The 26994-nt window shown below is 45.6% G+C and overlaps 2 protein-coding genes across 8 annotated transcripts in view; one reads left to right on the top strand and one right to left on the bottom strand.

Annotated features, from left to right (window-relative positions):
* smarcc2 (SWI/SNF related, matrix associated, actin dependent regulator of chromatin, subfamily c, member 2) overlaps nucleotides 1-16110 on the top strand; it is a 341362-nt gene extending 325252 nt beyond the window's left edge. For all 5 annotated transcript variants that reach the window (XM_067976774.1, XM_067976775.1, XM_067976773.1 and 2 more), the window contains exon 28: nucleotides 10739-16110. In XM_067976774.1, coding sequence (XP_067832875.1) covers nucleotides 10739-10806 — 68 coding nt within the window. In that variant the 3' untranslated portion in view covers nucleotides 10807-16110. The remainder of the gene's footprint in view (nucleotides 1-10738) is intronic.
* A 1418-nt stretch (nucleotides 16111-17528) lies between these two features.
* LOC137307306 (myosin light polypeptide 6-like) overlaps nucleotides 17529-26994 on the bottom strand; it is a 448832-nt gene continuing 439366 nt past the window's right edge. For 2 of the 3 annotated variants that reach the window (XM_067976770.1, XM_067976768.1), the window contains exons 3-6: nucleotides 25244-25387; nucleotides 22920-23093; nucleotides 21273-21350; nucleotides 17529-18005 (exon numbers count right to left, since the gene is read on the bottom strand). In XM_067976770.1, coding sequence (XP_067832871.1) covers nucleotides 17977-18005; nucleotides 21273-21350; nucleotides 22920-23093; nucleotides 25244-25387 — 425 coding nt within the window. In that variant the 3' untranslated portion in view covers nucleotides 17529-17976. Of the gene's footprint in view, nucleotides 18006-19378; nucleotides 19421-21272; nucleotides 21351-22919; nucleotides 23094-25243; nucleotides 25388-26994 lie in introns of all 3 variants that reach the window. The other variant, XM_067976769.1, reaches the window with a different exon arrangement.

Here is a 26994-nt window from a genome sequence, read left to right as displayed (position 1 = left end):
TACAGTGGGTTATCACACTGTCCTTTCACACTCTGGGACTGGGTGATACAGTGGGTTATCACACTGCCCTTACACACTCTGGGACTGGGTGATACAGTGGGTTATCACACTGCCCTTACACACTCTGGGACTGGGTGATACAGTGGGTCATCACACTGTCCTCACACTCTGGGACCGGGTGATACAGTGGGTCATCACACTGTCCTTTCACACTCTGGGACTGGGTGATACAGTGGGTTATCACACTGTCCTTTCACACTCTGGGACTGGGTGATACAGTGGGTTATCACACTGCCCTTACACACTCTGGGACTGGGTGATACAGTGGGTTATCACACTGCCCTTACACACTCTGGGACTGGGTGATACAGTGGGTCATCACACTGTCCTCACACTCTGGGACCGGGTGATACAGTGGGTCATCACACTGTCCTTTCACACTCTGGGACTGGGTGATACAGTGGGTTATCACACTGCCCTTACACACTCTGGGACCGGGTGATACAGTGGGTTATCACACTGTCCTCTCACACTCTGGGACTGGGTGATACAGTGGGTCATCACACTGTCCTCTCACACTCTGGGACTGGGTGATACAGTGGGTTATCACACTGTCCTTTCACACTCTGGGACTGGGTGATACAGTGGGTTATCGCACTGTCCTTTCACACTCTGGGACTGGGTGATGCAGTGGGTTATCACACTGTCCTTTCACACTCTGGGACTGGGTGATACAATGGGTTATCACACTGTCCTTTCACACTCTGGGACTGGGTGATACAGTGGGTTATCACACTGTCCTTTCACACTCTGGGACTGGGTGATACAGTGGGTTATCACCCTGTCCTTTCACACTCTGGGACTGGGTGATACAGTGGGTTATCACACTGTCCTTTCACACTCTGGGACTGGGTGATCCAGTGGGTTATCACACTGTCCTTTCACACTCTGGGACTGGGTGATACAGTGGGTTATCACACTGTCCTTTCACACTCTGGGAATGGGTGATACAGTGGGTTGTCACACTGTCCTCTCACACTGTGGGACTGGGTGATACAGTGGGTTATCACACTGTCCTTTCTCACTCTGGGACTGGTTGATACAGTGGGTCATCACACTGTCCTTTCACACTCTGGGACTGGGTGATACAGTGGGTCATCACACTGTCCTTTCACACTCTGGGACTTGGTGATACAGTGGGTTATCACACTGTCCTTTCACACTCTGGGACTGGGTGATACAGTGGGTTATCACACTGTCCTTTCACACTCTGGGACTGGGTGATACGGTGGGTTATCACACTGTCCTTTCACACACTGGGACTGTGTGATACAGTGGGTTATCACACTGTCCTTTCACACTCTGGGACTGGGTGATACAGTGGGTTATCACACTGTCCTTTCACACTCTGGGACTGGGTGATACAGTGGGTTATCACACTGTCCTTTCACACTCTGGGACTGGGTGATACAGTCGGTTATCACACTGTCCTCTCATACTCTGGGACTGGGTGATACAGTGGGTTATCACACTGTCCTTTCACACTCTGGGACTGGGTGATACAGTGGGTTATCACACTGTCCTTTCACACTCTGGGACTGGGTGATACAGTGGGTTATCACACTGTCCTTTCACACTCTGGGACTGGGTGATACAGTGGGTTATCACACTGTCCTTTCACACTCTGGGACTGGGTGATACAGTGGGTTATCACACTGTCCTTTCACACTCTGCGACTGGGTGATAGTGTGTTATCACACTGCCCTTTCACACTCTGGGACCGGGTGATAAAGTGGGTTATCACACTGTCCTTTCACACTCTGGGACTGGGTGATACAGTGGGTTATCGCACTGTCCTTTCACACTCTGGGACTGGGTGATGCAGTGGGTTATCACACTGTCCTTTCACACTCTGGGACTGGGTGATACAGTGGGTTATCACACTGTCCTTTCACACTCTGGGACTGGGTGATACAGTGGGTTATCACACTGTCCTTTCACACTCTGGGACTGGGTGATACAGTGGGTTATCACACTGTCCTCTCACACTCTGGGACTGGGTGATACAGTGGGTTATCACACTGTCCTTTCACACTCTGGGACTGGGTGATACAGTGGGTCATCACACTGTCCTTTCACACTCTGGGACTGGGTGATACAGTGGGTTATCACACTGTCCTTTCACACTCTGGGACTGGGTGATACAGTGGGTTATCACACTGTCCTCTCACACTCTGGGACTGGGTGATACAGTGGGTTATCACACTGTCCTTTCACACACTGGGACTGTGTGATACAGTGGGTTATCACACTGTCCTTTCACACTCTGGGACTGGGTGATACAGTGGGTTATCGCACTGTCCTCTCACACTCTGGGACGGGGTGATACAGTGGGTTATCGCACTGCCCTTACACACTCTGGGACTGGGTGATACAGTGGGTTATCACACTGCCCTTACACACTCTGGGACTGGGTGATACAGTGGGTCATCACACTGTCCTCACACTCTGGGACCGGGTGATACAGTGGGTCATCACACTGTCCTCTCACACTCTGGGACTGGGTGATACAGTGGGTTATCACACTGTCCTCTCACACTCTGGGACTGGATACAGTGGGTTATCACACTGTCCTTTCACACTCTGGGACTGGGTGATACAGTGGGTTATCACACTGCCCTTACACACTCTGGGACCGGGTGATACAGTGGGTTATCACACTGTCCTCTCACACTCTGGGACTGGGTGATACAGTGGGTCATCACACTGTCCTCTCACACTCTGGGACTGGGTGATACAGTGGGTTATCACACTGTCCTTTCACACTCTGGGACTGGGTGATACAGTGGGTTATCGCACTGTCCTTTCACACTCTGGGACTGGGTGATGCAGTGGGTTATCACACTGTCCTTTCACACTCTGGGACTGGGTGATACAATGGGTTATCACACTGTCCTTTCACACTCTGGGACTGGGTGATACAGTGGGTTATCACACTGTCCTTTCACACTCTGGGACTGGGTGATACAGTGGGTTATCACCCTGTCCTTTCACACTCTGGGACTGGGTGATACAGTGGGTTATCACACTGTCCTTTCACACTCTGGGACTGGGTGATCCAGTGGGTTATCACACTGTCCTTTCACACTCTGGGACTGGGTGATACAGTGGGTTATCACACTGTCCTTTCACACTCTGGGAATGGGTGATACAGTGGGTTGTCACACTGTCCTCTCACACTGTGGGACTGGGTGATACAGTGGGTTATCACACTGTCCTTTCTCACTCTGGGACTGGTTGATACAGTGGGTCATCACACTGTCCTTTCACACTCTGGGACTGGGTGATACAGTGGGTCATCACACTGTCCTTTCACACTCTGGGACTTGGTGATACAGTGGGTTATCACACTGTCCTTTCACACTCTGGGACTGGGTGATACAGTGGGTTATCACACTGTCCTTTCACACTCTGGGACTGGGTGATACGGTGGGTTATCACACTGTCCTTTCACACACTGGGACTGTGTGATACAGTGGGTTATCACACTGTCCTTTCACACTCTGGGACTGGGTGATACAGTGGGTTATCACACTGTCCTTTCACACTCTGGGACTGGGTGATACAGTGGGTTATCACACTGTCCTTTCACACTCTGGGACTGGGTGATACAGTCGGTTATCACACTGTCCTCTCATACTCTGGGACTGGGTGATACAGTGGGTTATCACACTGTCCTTTCACACTCTGGGACTGGGTGATACAGTGGGTTATCACACTGTCCTTTCACACTCTGGGACTGGGTGATACAGTGGGTTATCACACTGTCCTTTCACACTCTGGGACTGGGTGATACAGTGGGTTATCACACTGTCCTTTCACACTCTGGGACTGGGTGATACAGTGGGCTATCACACTGTCCTTTCACACTCTGCGACTGGGTGATAGTGTGTTATCACACTGCCCTTTCACACTCTGGGACCGGGTGATAAAGTGGGTTATCACACTGTCCTTTCACACTCTGGGACTGGGTGATACAGTGGGTTATCGCACTGTCCTTTCACACTCTGGGACTGGGTGATGCAGTGGGTTATCACACTGTCCTTTCACACTCTGGGACTGGGTGATACAGTGGGTTATCACACTGTCCTTTCACACTCTGGGACTGGGTGATACAGTGGGTTATCACACTGTCCTTTCACACTCTGGGACTGGGTGATACAGTGGGTTATCACACTGTCCTTTCACACTCTGGGACTGGGTGATACAGTGGGTTATCACACTGTCCTTTCACACTCTGGGACTGGGTGATACAGTGGGTCATCACACTGTCCTTTCACACTCTGGGACTGGGTGATACAGTGGGTTATCACACTGCCCTTTCACACTCTGGGACTGGGTGATACAGTGGGTCATCACACTGTCCTTTCACACTCTGGGACTGGGTGATACAGTGGGTCATCACACTGTCCTCACACTCTGGGACTGGGTGATACAGTGGGTTATCACACTGTCCTTTCACACTCTGGGACTGGGTGATACAGTGGGTTATCACTGTCCTTTCACACTCTGGGACTGGGTGATAGTGTGTTATCACACTGCCCTTTCACACTCTGGGACCGGGTGATACAGTGGGTTATCACACTGTCCTTTCACACTCTGGGACTGGGTGATACAGTGGGTCATCACACTGTCCTTTCACACTCTGGGACTGGGTGATACAGTGGGTCATCACACTGTCCTCACACTCTGGGACCGGGTGATACAGTGGGTCATCACACTGTCCTTTCACACTCTGGGACTGGGTGATACAGTGGGTTATCACACTGCCCTTACACACTCTGGGACCGGGTGATACAGTGGGTTATCACACTGTCCTCTCACACTCTGGGACTGGGTGATACAGTGGGTCATCACACTGTCCTCTCACACTCTGGGACTGGGTGATACAGTGGGTTATCACACTGTCCTTTCACACTCTGGGACTGGGTGATACAGTGGGTTATCGCACTGTCCTTTCACACTCTGGGACTGGGTGATGCAGTGGGTTATCACACTGTCCTTTCACACTCTGGGACTGGGTGATACAGTGGGTTATCACACTGTCCTTTCACACTCTGGGACTGGGTGATACAGTGGGTTATCACACTGTCCTTTCACACTCTGGGACTGGGTGATACAGTGGGTTATCACCCTGTCCTTTCACACTCTGGGACTGGGTGATACAGTGGGTTATCACACTGTCCTTTCACACTCTGGGACTGGGTGATCCAGTGGGTTATCACACTGTCCTTTCACACTCTGGGACTGGGTGATACAGTGGGTTATCACACTGTCCTTTCACACTCTGGGAATGGGTGATACATTGGGTTGTCACACTGTCCTCTCACACTGTGGGACTGGGTGATACAGTGGGTTATCACACTGTCCTTTCTCACTCTGGGACTGGGTGATACAGTGGGTCATCACACTGTCCTTTCACACTCTGGGACTGGGTGATACAGTGGGTCATCACACTGTCCTTTCACACTCTGGGACTTGGTGATACAGTGGGTTATCACACTGTCCTTTCACACTCTGGGACTGGGTGATACAGTGGGTTATCACACTGTCCTTTCACACTCTGGGACTGGGTGATACGGTGGGTTATCACACTGTCCTTTCACACACTGGGACTGTGTGATACAGTGGGTTATCACACTGTCCTTTCACACTCTGGGACTGGGTGATACAGTGGGTTATCACACTGTCCTTTCACACTCTGGGACTGGGTGATACAGTGGGTTATCACACTGTCCTTTCACACTCTGGGACTGGGTGATACAGTCGGTTATCACACTGTCCTCTCATACTCTGGGACTGGGTGATACAGTGGGTTATCACACTGTCCTTTCACACTCTGGGACTGGGTGATACAGTGGGTTATCACACTGTCCTTTCACACTCTGGGACTGGGTGATACAGTGGGTTATCACACTGTCCTTTCACACTCTGGGACTGGGTGATACAGTGGGTTATCACACTGTCCTTTCACACTCTGCGACTGGGTGATAGTGTGTTATCACACTGCCCTTTCACACTCTGGGACCGGGTGATACAGTGGGTTATCACACTGTCCTTTCACACTCTGGGACTGGGTGATACAGTGGGTTATCGCACTGTCCTTTCACACTCTGGGACTGGGTGATGCAGTGGGTTATCACACTGTCCTTTCACACTCTGGGACTGGGTGATACAGTGGGTTATCACACTGTCCTTTCACACTCTGGGACTGGGTGATACAGTGGGTTATCACACTGTCCTTTCACACTCTGGGACTGGGTGATACAGTGGGTTATCACACTGTCCTCTCACACTCTGGGACTGGGTGATACAGTGGGTTATCACACTGTCCTTTCACACTCTGGGACTGGGTGATACAGTGGGTTATCACACTGTCCTTTCACACTCTGGGACTGGGTGATACAGTGGGTCATCACACTGTCCTTTCACACTCTGGGACTGGGTGATACAGTGGGTTATCACACTGCCCTTTCACACTCTGGGACTGGGTGATACAGTGGGTCATCACACTGTCCTTTCACACTCTGGGACTGGGTGATACAGTGGGTCATCACACTGTCCTCACACTCTGGGACTGGGTGATACAGTGGGTTATCACACTGTCCTTTCACACTCTGGGACTGGGTGATACAGTGGGTTATCACACTGTCCTTTCACACTCTGGGACTGGGTGATACAGTGGGTTATCGCACTGTCCTTTCACACTCTGGGACTGGGTGATACAGTGGGTTATCACACTATCCTTTCACACTCTGGGACTGGGTGATACAGTGGGTTATCACACTGTCCTTTCACACTCTGGGACTGGGTGATACAGTGGGTTATCACACTGTCCTTTCACACTCTGGGACTGGGTGATACAGTGGGTTATCACACTGTCCTCTCACACTGTGGGACTGGGTGATACAGTGGGTCATCACACTGTCCTTTCACACTCTGGGACTGGGTGATACAGTGGGTCATCACACTGTCCTTTCACCCTCTGGGATTGGGTGATACAGTGGGTTATCACACTGTCCTTTCACCCTCTGGGATTGGGTGACACAGTGGGTTATCACACTGTCCTTTCACCCTCTGGGATTGGGTGATACAGTGGGTTATCACACTGTCCTTTCACACTCTGGGACTGGGTGATACAGTGGGTTATCGCACTGTCCTTTCACACTCTGGGACTGGGTGATACAGTGGGTTATCACACTGTCCTTTCACACTCTGGGACTGGGTGATACAGTGGGTTATCACACTGTCCTTTCACACTCTGGGACTGGGTGATACAGTGGGTTATCACACTGTCCTCTCACACTCTGGGACTGGGTGATACAGTGGGTTATCACACTGTCCTTTCACACTCTGGGACTGGGTGATACAGTGGGTTATCACACTGCCCTTTCACACTCTGGGACTGGGTGATACAGTGGGTTATCACACTGTCCTCTCACACTCTGGGACCGGGTGCTACAGTGGGTTATCAGTTTTATTCGGTATCTAACCCGTGTTGTACCTGCCCTGGGAGTGTTTGATGGAATAGTGGAGAGGGAGCTTTACTCTGTCTCTTACCTGTACTGTACCTGCCCTGGGCGTGTTTGACGGGACAGTGTAGAGGGAGCTTTACTCTGTATCTAACCCTGTACCTGTCCTGGGAGTGTTTGATGGGACAATGTAGAGGGAGCTTTACTCTGTATCGAACCTGTACTGTACCAGACCTGGGAGTGTTTGATGGGACAATGTAGAGGGAGCTTTACTCTGTATCGAACCTGTACTGTACCAGACCTGGGAGTTTTTGATGGGACAGTGTAGAGGGAGCTTTACTTTGTATCTAACCCATGCTGTACCTGCCCTGGGAGTGTTTGATGGGACAATGTAGAGGGAGCTTTCCTCTGTATCGAACCTGTACTGTACCAGACCTGGGAGTTTTTGATGGGACAGTGTAGAGGGAGCTTTACTTTGTATCTAACCCATGCTGTACCTGCCCTGGGAGTGTTTGATGGGGCAGTGTGGAGCTAGCTTTACTCTGTATCTAACCCGTACCGTACCTGCCCCTGGGAATGTTTTAATGGGACAGTGTGGAGGGAGCTTTACTCTGTATCTAACCCGTGCTGGACCTGCCCTGGGAGTGTTTGATGGGACAGTGTGGAGGGAGCTTTACTCTGTATCTAACCCGTGCTGTACCTGCCCTGGGAGTGTTTTAATGGGGACAGTGTGAAGGGAGATTTACTCTGTATCTAACCCTGTACCTGCCCCTGAGAGTGTTTGATGTGACAGTGTCGAGGGAGCTTTACTCTGTATCTAACCCTGTACGTGTCCTGGGAGTGTTTGATGGGACAGTGTCGAGGGAGCTTTACTCTGTATCTAACCTGTCTGTACCTGCCCTGGGAGTGTTTGGGACAGTGTCGAGGGAGCTTTACTCTGTATCTAACCCGTGCTGTACCTGCCCTGAGAGTGTTTGATGGGACATTGTAGAGGGAGCTTTACTCTGCATCTAACCTGTGCTGTACCTGCCCTGGGAGTGTTTGATGGGACAATGTAGAGGGAGCTTTACTCTGTATCTAACCCGTGCTGTACCTGCCCTGGGAGTGTTTGATGGGACAGTGTAGAGGGAGCTTTACTCTGTATCTCACCCGTGCTGTACCTGCCCTGGGAGTGTTTGATGGTACAGTGTGGAGGGAGCTTTACTCTGTATCTAACCCTGTACCTGCCCTGGGAGTGTTTGATGGGACAGTGTAGAGGGAGCTTTACTCTGTATCTAACCTGTACTGTACCTGCCCTGAGAGTGTTTGATGGGACAGTGTAGAGGAAGCTCCCAGATCCCAAGCAGAATCCCACAGTGAAGATCAGTGGATTTGTCAACCCCCGGGTCTGCTCACAAAGCAGCAACTTGCATTCATTTAACGCTTTTAATATTGGAACTGTCTGACTATGCTTCAAAGGAGAGGTGAAAAGTAGATAAAAGGAGTAAAGCAACCATTTGCCCAGCCACAAGGGGGAGATTAAGAAGGGTAATTGATAGCTTTGCTGATAATGTTTTGAGATTGGTTGAGAAGGTTTTTGAAGGGAAGGAGTAGTCGCAGGGCACAGGGGTCTGAGGATTGAGTTTGAGAGTGGGTCTGAGGCGGACGCAGGCTCTGCCACCAATGGGAGCGCAAAGGAGGGTGGAATAATGCACAGAAGGCCAGAGACAGAGGACTGAAGGGTGCAGGAGGGGTCACAAGGTTGGAGGAGGTTGCAGAGAAAGAATGGGACATGATTATGAAGGGATTGAAGAGATTGGAGGACAGGGCAAGTGTGGGTTAGTGATCATAGGGGAGAATGAACAGCAGAGTTTTGAACTAGTTGAAGTTTCTGGATGACAAGGAGGACATTTCGAGGTGTCAAGTCTAGAGGTGAGAAAGGTATGGATAAGGGTTTCAGTGGTGGAGGGGGTTAGGAGGTGGACCATGTTACTGAGGTGGAAGTAAGCGGTCTTGGTGATGTGTAGGAGATAGGGTTCAAAACTCAGTTCCGGGTCAAACAGGACACCAAGGTTTGGCACAGTCTGGTTCAGTCTCAGCAAATGACTAGGTAGGGTAGAGTCAGTGGCACAGAGCACATTCAAGGAACTTGGAGAGGAAAGGGACATTTGATTTTGGCTGGTATTAGAGAGACCAAATTAGTCTACAGTGTGGCTTTTTGAGGGGGGCAGTTTTGAAAGGAACCGGGACAATGCCTCTGAGAAAAGAGAGTTATTTGCAGTGTCAGTGATCATTGGGCCCAGGGGGGGGATAGTTGAGTGGTCAGGACTCTGATGGGGAGTGAATCTGGGCAACAGGAGGGGGGGTCACAAGGAAGAGATGATTTTGGAGAGGGTAAGCAGGGGTGAGATACGTGAGAAACTACACCTCATTGGCAAGTTGCAAAAGCAAATAGATGTCAGGGGTACATGTTGAGTGTATGACACGTTGTGGGGGACACGAAGGACGGGGAAATGCAAATGATTTGTACGTCTAACTTATTTAATCAATTTTCTTGCAATGCTTTTATTCCCTTTTAAATTAAAATCAGAAAACTTTAAATCGGCCTTGAGGGGTTTGGTCTGAAGGATAATTTAGCAACAAAGAAAAGGGTTATGGTTTTGCTAATGGGAACTGGGCAGGATGCCGTTACTTACAACAGCAATTATTAACCAGTCGTAGATTCTAATTGTTGTACTGCTTTTCATTTCCAAATACCCATTCATGTGTTTGTCTTAACATAAATCGCCTGTAATTTGCAGCTGATGTATGCTTATCAATGTGAAGTGCAACCCAGACAGTCTAAGCTACATTGAACCCATGAAGCCTTTGGACAGCTGGAGGTGTCCAGGACTCTGTGTTTCTGGATCACTGACCATGGTCACCCAGCTTTCGAACAGCAGCAGGACTTAGCACACTCTCCTTCCTGTTGCTGAATGTGAGCAATGATTTTCTGCTGTGAATTTCAAAATAGACTGTTTTGTACCCAATCCATTTTATTTACAACACAACAGTCAGAGAAGGAGACCTTCAACTCTTTCATCTGAAGTGTTACTGAGAGACAACCATTTCTAACCTCCTCTGTTTGATTCTAAATTTCCACTTGAGGAACTATAACTGGCCTTGAGTGAAATTATACTCTGCCCTGTCCCTCTTACTCTTTAAAAAGATGTCGATTTATTTTCCAGAGCAAGGAGCTACAATGCAGACAGAGGTGATGGCAACGCCAGCAACAGCAGTCCCCCCGTCACAGTGAGGTGAAACATCTGGAACAAGACACACCATTCTATCTGGAATGAATATAATGTTCCCAAGTGTACCAGCAGTTTGGGCGGATATGCTGAGATGTTGTCTTTCTCAAGCTTAATGTGGTTAAAAGAAACAGCAATTCTGATCATTAATGGAGGTGATTCTGATGTCAGTGTTGTAAGAGATGATGTGTGCACTGGAAAGTGACAATGCTACACAGGCCAATATAAAACTCATTGTATAATATTCTGCTATATTGCTAATGCATCCACAGCATCCACACTCTGTGTGAACAGCATCTGACATCTTTTGAAACTAGGTTCTATTGCAAATATACCAAACTGTCATCATTAATTTGGGTGAGCATGCCCCTATTCTTTGTTCAATGCATTGTTGACTGTTGCTATTTTCCATATTGTGTCGATTGTGAAATATCTAATTGTGCCAATTTGGGGGGAATTTGATGTTGAGAAGACAATAGCTGGCTGTGGATTTTTTTAAAATTTTGTTCTTGCTTTACAATCAGCAGTTTACAGACTAAGTATTTCTGCCTTTGGTCCTTGTCCATTTTATAAGCGTAGTAAATTTGTCAGTTTGAGCTAAGCCACAAGTTTGAAATTTCAAGTTTTGTCCATGTGGAAAACCAGGACTTTAATACTTTGTCTTCCATTTTGGTTCAAAATGGCAGTCAGCAGGTTCCAAAATCATTGTGGTAGAATGTGAGGTTAGGGCTGGGGCACAGCAGAAGGAAGATTGTAACCAGTGAGAGGTGGCTCAGGACAGGAGCTTTGAATCTGAAGTTTCAGTGTCAAACCCCTGGAAGAAGAAAGTTTTCAGGCTTAAGCACTGCATTCCAGTCCTGTTTCCAAACCTTTTATGACTTGGGGGAAGAGTAGATTTAAGCTTCCTTTGATACTGATTGGCTGAACATATCAATGTTTCATTTTAGATAAAAACATTTGAGTAGCAAAGAGTTCTAGACTGTTAGTCGTGCCAGAGGAATCCTCTGGCAGACAGCAGCATTGCTTCTCAGTGGTGTCTGGTCATTTGTTTGCTAGTTTTTGTTCCTCATGAGGGTGAAGAGAACCCCAGATGTTGGATGTTTGTATTGTTGAGACTTCACCCAAACCCAGAATTGCAACAAACGCAGACTATAGGGGAGATCTTCTTGGGCCATCACCTGAGTGTACCGAACACTGGACAGTCAGGTGGGTCGGAGCACAGACCCATGGAAACCTCCCCTCCTGTTTCAGGTTATTAAACATTTTTCTATCCGAGCAGGTTTCGTAGCCAATCTTCCTGAAAGTGTGATTTCAAACAGGGGAGGATGTACCAAACCTCCTAATGTCACAGTGATTCTTTGTGTCCTGAGTATTGTGTAGGTTAATAAAGGGTGGTTGTCCCGTGGCTGGTTGAATTAGTGTAAGTAACCTTGATGGGACTTGCTGTTTCCAAAGGAAGAATGAGGCCAATTGTGCTGTTATTGGGTGATGGACACTCCATGGCTTTTCATCGAATGCTATGTATAGGCCACACAGCGTTCTGTCAAGAAGAGGGCCGTGAATAAAAGATAATACACGATTCAAGTCCAGCTTTTATATTACATGTAAAATTTAACGATTTAAGCAAAAGTTTTGGGTTTTGCACTCCCCTTTAAAACGTGGTATGAAGTACTATCCCTTTAAGTATTTGGGTCCCTTTTTGTAGTAATATTTTCTCAAAATGCCAGTAGTTTAGGCAGTCTGTTACATCGCCCCCACCCCCCACCCCTGTCCCCATAATAGCAAAATCTCTGCTCGGTCCAAATGTACAATTGCTCAGCTCCATGATATTGGGCAGATTGCACCATTTGGCCTCCTGCTGTTCTCGTCATTTTATATGGGAATTTTTTCACCCAGAAAAGAAGTTTAAAGATGGTTTTCTTTTTAGTGGTTTTGTTTCTGAAACAAAAATTGAGAGTTTTGACCTTGTAATGGGATTGTTTTGCACACCCCACTGAAGGGATTATTGACACAGTGTGACATGATTGGTACTGGATTTAACTCATGCAAATGCATCCAGTCTCCCCCACGCGCACATACACGCACACAGACACGCAGGGTTGCACATACACGCACACAGACACGGACACACAAACATACTCAGGCGCGTGCACACACACACACACACACACACACACACACACAAATACAGAGATGCACGCACATGCAGAGACAGTTTAAAAATACATATCTGTATAGGTTAGGACATTGCTTGCTGTCCTGTAGCTGCAGCTTTCTGTTTGTATTCTCTGGAATAGGCAGTTACTTGTGCTTGAAAGTGATTGAATTCCTAATATTTTACTATTGAACAGTCACTGTATCCTACCATCCATCCTGCCCTGTCTTTCCTAATGTAGATGCCATTGTTAGAACAGTTTGTAAAGAACGGCTGTTCATGTACAGTAACCTGTAATTAGAAGGATCTGACTTTCAGTGCTCAGTAGTCGCTCGGGTGCTTGATGGGATGTTGAACTAAGTTCTTCCAGTACTGGTGAAGAACCTTAACTGAGGAATAAGCTCCTCACTACCCTGTAAAAGTGAATAAATGTCTCTGATTTTTCTGTTCTTGACATTTCAGTTCCCTGTCCCCGGGGAACAGGTTTCCCTGAAATATTTTATTGGAGAAGTTTTAGCCGTTCTGCTGGATAGTCACAGTGATACTAATGCAGTCATTTCCAAAGTGGTGCCAATAGTTAGTGAAGCAAAAGGCCAAGGTCAGCCTGTGCGTCCAGTCTGTTCTTAATGCTAAAACTACATTTTTTTTTAAAAAGGAAGTATTCAAAGAGAAGGAATGATATTACCACAATGTTTGTTACCCATTTAAGTATGGCCAAGGAATGCTGGGAATGTGAGCAGATTTACAGAGGGGAGAATGGTCTCTTTCAGGAGTCAACTGGAACCAACTTCAGTGACATCACTTCTCACAGAATGAAGAAGTGAAGAATCTTCTTTGTTTCAAGCTGTCCATTTAGAAGCGAGTGTGAAATGTCGCTGAAATCCATGGTCGTCTTTTTCTTCTCATCGCCCTCTGAATAGTTCCTGCAAACATTGAAAAATACTTTCCAAAAAAAAGAATCCAGGAATTTCAAAATTGAAGAAAGTTAGACCCCCCCCCCTGCAGACTGTGGCAATGTTCAGCTCTTTTCTCTGTAGCTGAAGGGGGTGGAAATCGGTCAGATTCAGCATCCTGACTAGGTTAAATTGACAAGTAGCAAAACACATTTCAGTGTCACCTGTATCCCGTCAGGATAGTCTTCTTCTTTTGTTTACAATTTTTTTTTCTTCAATTCTAGATGCTTGTAATGTGAAACAAGCTTAGTTACACTTAACATGACTAGTGCTAGTCACATGAAGTGATTTCACATTCTCCCAAGCATGGAGCAGTTTCCCCAGTAACATCTCCTGGTGGTAATCTGTCCTTCAGAAATAATCCAGTGTGTTTTCTTACTAACCTGTTCTTCCCGCCATTTTAATAAGCAGGTTCCAGTTGACTGGCATCTATGATGCTTGAGGAGCACCTACATGGTTCAATGTGTCCCCTGTGTATGGCAAGATTGCCCATTCTCAATCAGAGGATAGGGGTTGTGCCATCGCTCTGCAGTCCATGGGATAGCAGTGGTAATTGTGGGCGTGTGTGGTCCAGTCCTGTCCTGTCATGTCCGTCCAACCCTGTAAAAGAGCAGAGCAGCGGAGCATTTAATATGCGTTCTTTAGCTGGGGGTAATTTTAGCTTTTATAACCAGGCGAGAAACGGTTGATGGTGAATTGACAGCCCCTGTTTATACGAGCCTGAATTTCTTCTCCATCAATGGAACTGGGGCGAGTGTAAAACAGGAATGCGAAGTCGTTGTCGCCCAGTGATAAAATTACCTCCCCCCCCCCCCCCCCCCCTGCTCTCTGTGGTTGGAGAGTAAAATCCTGCAGTTCCTAAACTGAATGGCTTCATTGTTTAATAAATGAGTGTATAAGTGTTGTTCTATAAGGACTAGTTAACGTCGTAATCTCTGACCCCACAGGGCCGATTTTAACTGCTGGCAGAGAACCCATTCTTGTTGGCGGGAGGATGGGGCCTCGTTTCCATTCCACCAGCAAAGTGCAGCCGTCAAACGGAAGGACTCCTGCTCCTCCTGGCCCCACAAAAATTCCCAAAAAAGAATTCTGGGCCTTTCCTTGAGCACAAATGGGCAGAGGGTGAGCAGAGCTCCCCATTTGTACCTGGAAATTGCAATCAGTGCCCGACAGCTGGTGTAGGAGCCGATCTGCACCATTTAATGAGGTTCCTGACTCAGCCGGGCACCTGGGCCTTCCTTGTAAAGGCCCCAGGCAAAATGGCGTTAGGCGGGATTGGAGCAGGAACGGGACAGTAAGTGCCACACTCCGATTTCAGAGCCCAACTGCCCAATCCCACTGGGTGGACCGAGTTAAAATCAGCCCTCATATCTCCAAGTACCACAGTAGCGATATTAGGTGGGAATCACATGGCTGGGGGTCTGACCTATGCACACTTTTTGTTTAAAACATATCATTTTTTTATTGTATATTTGCTCATTTCTATATTAATATTTTACTATTTTTATGTTAGAATTGCCCATGTGTTCTATGCTGTCTGCATATATCTGTGCTGTACATTCCCTGTTCTCAGCACAATAAAAATTAGAAATATTTTTTAATAGGGTTTGACGCTGATTTTTGAAACAAACCAGTGTTTTGTGATTGATCAGACGGACTGTAACTGCGTCTGGAGTCACCCAGACTGACTCCCATTTGTTGATCACCTTATATAGAAGCTTCTGTCTACATTCAAATCATTCATTATGCATTCTGAAAATTGCAGTATTATCTGAACATTTTTAAAACCTTTCCTGGAATTCATTTCAGTGCAGTGTGAAGGAATCCATTTTGGTTTTTTTAACCATGAAAGTATATGAAATGAAGACTGTAGCAGCCTGTCGTATGTCGACAGGTGTATCTGTTACAATAATTTGAAGTCTTCCTTTGCCTGACGTAATGGGTAGTGAGGTGTCACCTTTGAAACTTATCTTCTGGCTCCTATTGCCCAAGAAAGTTGAATCATTTTAATGTGTTATGACAATGAGATGTTAACAGTATCTAAGTGTAAAACAAATTCTCGTCAAGCCCTCTTAAAAATGGACTGTTTTTACAAATTTCCATTGTAGTTGTTTTGTCAAAATGTATTTAGTCTGTAACTCTGTAGTCTATAGCTTTCGCTATCATGGGAAACTGCTAAGGAATAAACTGTACTTATTAAATATCAGCAGTACTGTTTTTATGCTCCACATAATGTTAAACTTGACCTTTTATTATGTTCTCACTTGTCACCTTGTGTGTGTCTCCATTAAAGGTTACTGTAGTTTCCCTGTAGCTGGAAAGGTTTGCTGTGCTTGGTGTAAAGTTGGATTCATTTGAGGATTGCTATGATTTCAATTCCATCTTCTCTCAGGTCTTGCAGCAGTTCCCATAACTGGACCGTTGCCTTCTACAGTCCAGACGCTGTACCTTTTCTACATTGTGCCCTGGCACAGGTGAAGGGCTAACAGTAATCTTGGTCACTACCAAATTCTCTTCAAAATGGTGGCTTGTGACCAATAATCTTTGTTTATAAACAAACAGTAAGAGGGAGCATAATAATCAACAAAAGTACACTATAGCTAAGTTCTTATGTCAAAATAGGCTGATACTTTTTGCCAACTTTGTCCTAAATTTATGAGACCTTTATCCTTAGATTACCACTTCTGATTTAGTTAAAAGGTGACTGTCACATCTTCACTCTGGCACAAAGTTTTTGGCAAAAGTAATTAATGATCTGTCCAGACCAGTAGCTTTCAGCAAACCCTCTTCACTGGGTCAAAATTGACTGTAAATGTGGGTTTTGCTTGCATTAGATTAGGCATCAGTATGTGTAAATGCAAAGTCTCCCATCCCACAGGACAACTCTTCAAGAACACTAAAAAGGGGAAATGTTTAGAGTAACATCCCTTTCTCCCACCCCTCCATGTTGCACATTGGCCAGTGGAACACCTCACCCGCCCAGTGTCACTCCTAACATTTCACCATGTTGATGTTCTGGCTTTGTTACAAAAAAAATCCAGAGGATGTATCTGTAGGGCAGGAGTATGGGAAGTTCTTTACTGATCTTGCACTAAACACAGCCATAAAAAGTCATGTTATCTGGTAGTTAATATTACAAAACAGCTTGAAGGGTGAAGAATGCTGGTAATGTGTCTGGCTCATCTCAAACAGCACAGGCCACTCACTGCTTTGCTTTTTCTTTTTATGGAGTTAAGTGCAGAAATTTGAATGAGCTGCAGCAAACATTAACCCTTCAAGTTCTGGATTGTGTCCCTCTCCCTCCATATCAAGTCGTACCCATCTTCACACCACCCCTGAGACTTGTACCATCTCACTCAGAGGGGAGACTGAGACAGCTATTACAATTGACAGCCTCGTCACTGACTCTCCAACTAATAGTCTTTACTTCACTAATCTAATAATGCAGAGGGTTGTTAGGTCCTGGGATTCCTCTCCAACCCCTGAAGGTGAGCAGCACTTCTGCCAGGAGTCTTAAGGTAACTCTAGATCTCACTCCCTGCAACCAGAGACCTTGTACTAGCAGTTTGAAAAATACTTCCATCAGACAAAGGCAGACAAGACAAGTCTGAGACACCAGTGTGCTTTCTAAGATTTTATTACATGAAAGCAATGAAATACAGAAGATAATTTAGGATTAAAGATGTGCAGATACAATCTGAGCAGAAGCCAAAGAACTTGGAGCCACCTTCGCTTTTTGACCTAGAGGCATCCAAATCCCTCTTGCTCCAATCAGCCTTTCTACAAGTTTTTTTTGTGTGTTGGGGGGGTGGCACAAAGAGAACCGTGTGGGACACATTCCTACTGAGCAGATCCAGAAGGCTGTAGTGTATCCTGGAATAATTTCTTTCCTTGATGCCTATTCAGCTCCCATCACCCTCCAAAGAGGCTCAGTGCATTAGACTCTTCCAGTCTCTGGCCTGCGTGCATGTGTGCGTGTTGATAAACAAAACAGAATAATTCATTTAGAAAAAGAGGTTTGTATACAAGGTAGAAAAGGCACTTAAAATTCAGGTCCAAGAGAATAATCAGCCGCTCATCACCATCCGGACCAGCTCTGAGGGAAAAAAGAAACCAGAGTTAAATCATTCCTTTATTGGGGCATCAGGAGAGTTCAAGAAAGGTTCCGATTAGGAAAATTTACTAAAATAATGATAAACTAGCCTGAAATCCAGGAACAAATTATATGGAAATCATTTTTGCAAATACAGTAAACTGAATCACATGCCATATAGTACATAATGGTCCCAATTCACTAAAACCAGCATCAAGATTAATGGGAGTTACTTCACAAAAACTGACCAATTTCTTTCAGGAGGTATATTATCTTAAACTAGTTGACCACCTACTCAAAATAATCCTAGTCATTGGCTGAAATAGATGGTAATCGGAACCTTTCCTTCCCCCCCCCCCCCCCTCACCAACCAAAACCACAACTACAGAATCTATCGAGCAGTCGGTCGAGAAGTCAGTTTTCCGTTTGCACTAACTACAGAGAGGAGCAGCAAAAAAAAGGCAGCTCTGACGATCAGGCTGGCAAAGCCTAGTCAGATAAAAGAATGCAGGCATGTCAACTCACAGCAACACGTTAGATACCAAAGGAAGACCATTTTAGCCAATGATTCACTAGAGGGTTCCAGCCAGGGCACAGAGCCAGTACATCACACTGCCAGTGTCACCATTACCATAGCAACCAACTAACCTCTCCCACCCCCAAAACAAAAGTACTGCACAGGAACAGTCAGCAGTTCCAGGCATTACAGCTGGCGATTCTACTTCTGCAAACACCAGCACGAGATTGTCCATTCATTCTTATGGGAGGCAAATCATGGTCTGGTGAGCGCAGAAGTAGAATAACCGGCTGATCTCAACAGGTAAAGTCGTCTCCACGACTCCCAAATCTCCACCCAGTCCAGTCTGCCCACAATCAGCTGCTGAGAGCATTTGAAGCTCATGTTTGTTAGGTTTGTGCCATTATTGGTTTAGTTACTTCCTTTGTCTGCCACTGGGATGTAGTGTAGCTGGTGCAGGGGGAAGGGAAAAAGACATCATCTCTGATCTTTCCCAAAGGGACTATGGGTATCAGTTGTAATTTTCTAGCCCCCCTGAAAGGAGCTCTGGATGGAAATTACTTGCACTGGACACTGCCAACAGAAAGATATTGGCACAATAATAAACTTTCACTAAAATGGACTTAAGATGGGAGAGTGCAATTTTAAAAAAGGCAAACAAGACACTGAATGAGACCATCTAACAGGTCTGCAAAAAGTGGCCAAGATTCAAATGGTCTTCCTTTAGTTGGCAGAAATTCAAGTACAGCTAAGAATCAGAGATCTCCCCCAATCACACCTAGAACAAAGCCACATGCAGGACATGCCAAAAGAAAACAGGACAAAAATTGGCAGGGAAAAAAATGTCAAGGTGGCATACCATGGGCTGCCATTCACCCAGACATGATGTGCCTGACAAAAGCTGTCAAAAAGGAAAAAAAATGTTAACTGAAAGTGTAAAAAAAAAAGCAATGCAGTTTGAATCAATTATTCAACATGGAGCTACCCCAAGAAATGCAGGGGATTTGGTAACTGAACCAGTTTCAAACAGGCCAATAGAGTCCAAACAGGATCCAATCAGATGATACCAGGGATGAGACACTTTAATTACGAGGAGAGACTAGAGAAACCGGGGCTCTTTTCATTAAAAGAGAGACGGTTAAGAGGAGAACTGATAGAGTGATTCAGTATTACAAGGGGTTTTGATAATGTAAACGGGGACAAACTATTTCCACTGGTCAGTGAGACAGTAACTAGGAGGGGAGAAATTTAAGATCACCAAAAGAACGAAGGGAGAGGTTAGGAGAATTTACTTATATAGAATGTTGTTAGGACCTGGAATGCCCGACCAGAATCTACAATAGCTTTTTAAATATTTAAAAAAATTATTTTGAAACATGAGGAGGCAGGGAATGGGATGAAGGAGAGCTCTTTCAGAGAGGGTACAGAGATGATGGGCTGAATAGGGAAAAGGCAGGGGCATTGGACAGCACTTTCAGAGCGTGTACAGGGCAATGGGCTGAATGGCCTCCTTCGGGTGCTGTAAAATTCGAATATAAAATATTGCTGTGTAGAAGCCGTAATACCAACCATTAGATCCAATCTGCCAAAAGGCATTGTGCGCATAAATGCTCAGTGTGAGGATTAGACCATATGGCAGCCTTGCATACACCATCAGAACCAGATCGGCTCAACTACTACCAACCGCAACCACCCCCACTTCCCAGGGCTCTTTCCCTGCAAGATGGTAACTGTGTAGAATGCAATGCACCATGTATGGGGGTGATTAAAGAGAGACAGATTCACCCAGCTCTTCCTCAAATGGTGCAAAACCTCTAAATAAGGAGATGGTCAGTTAGTAATGTTACAGGAATCAGCCCATCATCTTCCTCAGAAGAGTCTATTGGCCAGTGCATGTTTGCAGGCAAAGATGTACATTCAATTACCGCGTTGCTTCAGATACTTACTGACCTGGAAAGATTTATTTTGAAGCTGTACAGACACACTCCTCCCAACAGTGAGAGATTCTATTTTGTACTGGCTCATGCAGGACAAAAAAAAGGCACAAATCTCTCAAACGCAAGGAAGCAAGGCAGCTCCATTTTAGGCCAATAAATGATCATATTCTAAATTCTCAATAGTTACACATTTTAACCTGGAACACTGACACGTGCCCTTGAGATTTCAGTGTGAACACATCAAACGATGAAAAGGGTCACAGGGTCAAAATTTAGGACAGATACAGGAAGTTTCTTGATACACAGTGACCAACACAATCAACTCCTGGACAGATGGGGGGAGGGAAAAACCCTAGAAAGAAACAATTGGTTGTTAGTGGTGAAATGTAGGGCCTTTCTGGGTGGATGAACTAAGATAGACCAAATGACCTCCCTCATCTGTAAAGATCATCATGAACTACCATTTGTAGTATTTCCCCTACTGTTGACACCTAGAAGCTGCAGCAGTCAGACTGGGCTGGGCTGCCTGGTTTCCTGTCTGCATGGAGTTGGAGCCTGAACCAATGCTCAGCTACTTTCTGGTGCCACCTAGACCATTAATTTATCACAGCAACATCATCCCGATTTCTGTACAATACGATGTCTAAATGAATCAGATATACAGGCACAACCATACTCAACTACCTTTTAGTTAAAAGACTGAGGAATTAGAACCATTCCAGTTTGATGTTTATGATCAGCTATCAAAACTATGGGCAAACATTTAATAAATGATCTCACCCAATTCATTCTTTGGAGGCAGAGCCCAGCACTTACCCTCATAGTTGATGCAGCCATTGGCATCCTCATGACCAGCCAGGAGAGTCTCCACTTCTTCCTCAGTCATTTTCTCACCTAGAAAACACAGCTAACTTTAAAAAAAACAGCAGGTGCTGCAAATCTAAACACAAAAGCTGTAAACACTCAGGTCAGTCAGTATCTGTTCAGAAGTCAACATTCTGGGGCTCATGCCCTTCATCAGAATCAAAAAAGGGGGAGGGGAAAATAAAAGCACAGGAAGGATGAGGTGACAGATCTCAGGTAATAAGCAGAAGCATTGGATGTTTATGAAGTACCTTTAACAGAAAAAGCATCCCAAGGCACATCAGACAGAGAAACTGGACACCAAGCCAAAGAAAATACTGGGAGGAGGATGACCAAAAGCTTAGTCAAAGAGATGGATTTTAAGGAGGGTCTTGAGAGGCATAGGCGAGGGTTTCAGCAGCAGATGGGCTACGGTAGGGGCGGAGACGAGTTATATTATGGAGGATGAAGTAGGTGGTCTTTGTGATGGAGGTCAGAAGTTCAGCTCAGGGACAAAACAGGATGCTGAGGTTGGTTCAGTCGGAGATGGTGACCAGGGAGGGCAACGTAGGTGAGGGAACGGAGTTTGTGGCAGGGGCCGAAGACGGTGGCTTCAGCCTTCCCAGTGTTTAACTGGGGGAAATTGCAGCTCATCCAAAACTGGATGTCTGATAAGCCGCACAGCTGGGGGGAGGGGGGGGGGGGGAAAAAAAGAGGAGAATGGTAAATGCGCCTGTGGGAAGTCAACCCCACGACTGTGGATGATGTTGCCAGGGAGCAGAAAGTAGCTGACGAAGAGATAACTACAGATAGATTCGGGGGAACTTGGGGTGATGGTGCAGGGGTAGGGAGAAAAGCCATTGCAGGAGTTTCTCTGGCTACAACTAGATAGATAAGAATGGAACCAAGTGAGGGCAGTCCCACCCAGCTGTACAACAGAGGAGAGGCACTGGACAAGGATGAGGATGGACAGTTTACCACAGTCACAGAAGATATTATTTGTGACTTTGATGAGTGCTGTGGTAGCAGTTGAAATCTGACTGGAGAGATTCAAAACATTAACATGGAGTTGCAGGAGAGATGGGTACAGATGTGGGAGACAGGAGAGCGAGAGAATCAGTATTGAGCATTCCCAGGTTAACTGCAGAGTAAAGCTCCTTCTACTTTGGTCCAACTATGTACCTTAAAATGGTAACCTGAAAAAGCAGCCCCGGCTGGCTATTAATTTCATTCATTTCCCCACACCCACTATCAGAGTGCGAGTGCGTATTTAGGCTGAATTGTGGGATGTTTTGCGCTGTAAGCCAGTAAAACGCAATGAATGCAGGAATCTTATAGCTGGCAGATAAGTGGACTAGATTTGAATTTGGGTTCAGAGGTGAAAGGACAACTAAATCCACTCTACCAATCAGGAAACAGGTCAATCAGTGGTCTGATCCTTCGACACCAGTTATACAGTCTGGTTATGTTAAAGATTTAGGGCAGCAACATTTCTGTTGTAACCAGGGAACACAATCAGATAAAAATAAAGCCTTGTAACATCCTACAGAGTTTCACATGGCAATATTAAACAAAGTGCAGCAAGACCACAGGGTCACATCATATTAAACCCAGACATACCAAGAGTGACCAGCACGTGGCGCAGTTCAGCACCCATGACCGTGCCATTGCCTTCTTTATCAAAGACACGCAAACCCTCGACAAAGTCCTCAAAGGTTCCTGGTTCCTTGTTTCTCGCAATGTCCTGAAGCTTAGGAAGGAACTGCTCAAAATCCAGAGTTTTCATAGTCATGTCTGAGAGAGGAGAATGAAGAAGAGAGTTTACATCACCCATCTTTGTGACCTTCCCCACTTCCTTAGTTACAAACATCTCCAGAACTAGCAACTCTTTGCTTGGTAACCCATCAGCATATATGTTGGAGCACTGTCAGAATGGATAACCAATTAAATCATGCGAAACAAGATCTAGTCCACAAACTGAACAAAGCCAACAAAACCCGAGGGACAGATTTGCCTTTTATTCAGCAATTTTCTTCCCCCTAAAAATTGATTTTTGACTTAGACTCCCGTCTGCCTTCAAAAGAAGTCTGGTGCATGTCATGCCAGACAGAAATTGTGGATCATATAAGATAGCTCCAAACGATCAGATATCTTATCAGCCAGCTAAACATACCCATGGAATAGCTACATTTAGCGAGTCACAGCAGAGTCAAACACTGGATTTTATAAAAGTGTCATGAAACTTACATAGAACGTACAGCACAGGAACAGGCCATTCGCACAGGTCTAAGCTAACATTTATGCTCCACACAAACCTTCTCCGCCTCTACTTTATCAGCATATCCTTCTATTCCTTTCTCCCTCGTGATGTGGAGATGCCGGTGATGGACTGGGGTTGACAATTGTAAACAATTTTACAACACCAAGTTATAGTCCAACAATTTTTATTTGAAATCTACAAGCTTTCGGAGGCTTGTAGATTTCAAATAAAAATTGTTGGACTATAACTTGGTGTTGTAAAATTGTTTACAATTTCCCCCTCGTGTTTATCTAGCTTCCCCATAAATGCATCTATGTTATTCGCCTCAACTATTCCTTGTGGTAGCGAGTTCCACAGTCTCACCACTCTCTGGGTAAAGAAGTTTCTCCTGAATTCCTATTGGATTTATTAGTGACTATCTTCTATTTATGACCTCTAGTTCTGGTCTCCCCCGCAAGTGGAAACATTTTCTCTACATCTACCCTATCAAACCCTTTCATAATCTTAAAGACCTCTATCAGGTCACCCCTCAGCCTTCTCTTTTCTAAAAAGAGCTCCAACCTGTTCAGCCTTTCCTGATAAGTACATCCTCATTTCTGGTATCATCCTTCAATCTTTTTTGCACCTTCTACAATGCCTCTATATCCTTTTTAATAATGAACCCCAGTGCTTGGTTTGCCCTTTTTTTTTTTAAAATGGCCTTATTAACCTGCGTTGCTACTTTTAGTGATTTGCATCTGTACCCCTAGACCCCTTTGCTCCTCTGCCCGATTTATAGACTCTTATTATCCAAGCAATATGCAGCCTCATTCTTCCTACCAAAATGCACCATCTCACTTATCCATATTGAAATTCATTTGCCAATTACACACACATTCTGCAAGTTTATTAATGCCCTCTTGCATTTTGACACATTCTTCCTTTGTATTAACTACAATTTGGTGTCACCCGCAAATTTTCAAATTGTGCTTCAGATTCCAGAGTCCAAATTGTTAATGTAAATTGTGAACAGCGATCCCCGTGGAAAACCACTTGCCACCTTTTGCCAGTCTGAGTAGCTACCCTTAACCCCTACCGTTTGGTAGCCAGCTTGCTATCCATTCTGCTACCTGTCCCGACTCCACATGCTCTGACCATAGTCATGAGTCTACAACCTTATCAAAGGCCTTTTGAAAATCCAAATATATTACATCTACTACATTACCCTTGTCTACTCTGTTACTTCTTCAAAGAATTCAATACTGCTATGGAGTCACTGCACAGAAGGAGGCCAACTGCTATAGAGTCACTGCACAGAAGGAGGCCATTCAGCCCATCGTGTCTGCTCTTTGAAAGAGCTATCCAATTAGTCTCACTTCCCTTTTGAATCCATTTCCACCAGCCTGTCAGGCAGTGTATTCCAGATCACAAGTCACTGAGTAAAAAAAATTCTCATTTCTCCTAGCTTTTTTGCCAACTATCTTAATCTGTGTCCTCTGGTTACCAACCCACCTGTTAGTGGAAGCAGTAGATAGGGAAAAACCATTAAAACCCCTCAATTAAACCTTCCTTTAACCATCTCAGCTCCGAGAACAATCCCAGCTTCTCCACATAACTGAATTCCCTCATCCCTGGTAAATCTCCTCTGCACCCTTTCCAAGGCCTTAACATCTCTTCCCCCCAATCACAGAATTGTGGTCCTTACCCTCAGGCTTTGGGTTCCCAAGGACTTTCAAGACTTCAGCATTGCATGGATTCTGGCCAAGAGCACGCAGGAGATCAGCAAACTGGTTGTAGCCAATTCTACCTTCACCAATTCGGTCATAGAGGTAGAATGCCTCTTTGAATTCTGCAAAGAAAACGGTTAATTAAGAGAATGTATGTTCAGGTTTAAACAGCAAAATATAAACACAAAAAGAGACCATGATCAAAGAGACCATGTCAACATTTAAAAATAGGTTAGATAGGTGGTTGAAGGAAAGAGGGATAGACACCACAGACTGTTTGAGCCAAAACAGCCAGTTTCTATGTTGGAATGTGTACTTTGAGGTAACATATGCCAAAAACAAAGTAACTGGAGGAGGCTGTCACCAATTGAGCCTGCTCTGCCATTGTGAGAACCACAGCAGCTCTATCACCTGGCTATTCTCCACTTTCCCCAGATAGAAAGTGGTCGGCAGTCTTGGACTTGATATTTTTTGCACACAAGGAAGGAACGAAGGAACTCAGGACATCCCAAAGTACTTTACAGCCAATGAAGTGCAGTCACGGTTGTAGTGGAGGCAACGTGTACGGTCCCACAAACAATGAGATAATCAGAGTGTTGAAGGGTAAATATTGGCCAGGACCATGGGGAGAACTCCCCAGCACTACTTTGAGCAGTCACGGGATCTTTTACATCCAGAGGGCTGACAGGGCCTTAGTTTAACGTCTCATTGGAAAGACGGAAGGCACCTCCAGCAGTGCATCACTCCCTCAGTACTGCAATGGGACTTGAGCCCACAAGCTTCTGACTCTAAAGGAGAGTGTGCTACACACTGAGCCACAGTCGCAACCCATAAGTGAAAGCAGAGTGGGCAGCCTGAGAATGTGTATTACACCCACTCCATCGGAACGTATCAGCATTTAATCAGGTAAACTGAAGGAGCAGCTTGTGCTCAGTTAATAAATTGAAGGCAAACGATTGAGAGAGACGCGCAAACCAGGGGACAGGCACACGCAGGTTGCCAATGCTGGTTGGAAGTTTGATAACGTGACATTGGCCCGCAGTTAGCAAATGTTTTTTGCATTTATGTTATAAAGGTTGGGTCCCTGTCGTTGTGAACAGTATTTTTAGTTAAAGGATCCCCATTCTGCATAAAAGTAGCCAGTCATGTAATGTTTATTTTGTAACCATCTTATCTATTGCAAAGTCAGGATTTGTAATACCCACCCACATTTTTAGGTTCGTTCTTAACTTGAAGTTGCATCAGTTATAAAATCTAGTACATATTAGTTTATTCAGCAAAAAAATCATTTGACCAGTTTTATCCCCATGAACTTTGGACAAATAAATATCAACATGCACCAAAATAAATCAGTTATTTTTTTTATTCATTCACTTATGGGATGTGGGCATCGCTGGCGAGGCCAGCATTTATTGCCCATCCCTAATTGCCCTTGGAGAAGGTGGTGGTGAGCCGCCTTCTTGAACCGCTGCAGTCCGTGTGGTGAAGGTTCTCCCACAGTGCTGTTAGGAAGGGAGTTCCAGGATTTTGACCCAGCGACAATGAAGGAACGGCGATATATTTCCAAGTCGGGATGGTGTGTGACTTGGAGGGGAACGTGCAGGTGGTGTTGTTCCCATGTACCTGCTGCCCTTATCCTTGTCCTTCTAGGTGGTAGAGGTCGCGGGTTTGGGAGGTGCTGTCGAAGAAGCCTTGGCAAGTTGCAACAGTGCATCCTGTAGATGGTACA

Source organism: Heptranchias perlo, chromosome X (genome assembly GCF_035084215.1).
Source record: "Heptranchias perlo isolate sHepPer1 chromosome X, sHepPer1.hap1, whole genome shotgun sequence".
Taxonomy (NCBI): domain Eukaryota; kingdom Metazoa; phylum Chordata; class Chondrichthyes; order Hexanchiformes; family Hexanchidae; genus Heptranchias; species Heptranchias perlo.
This window is presented reverse-complemented; position numbering and strand designations above follow the sequence as displayed.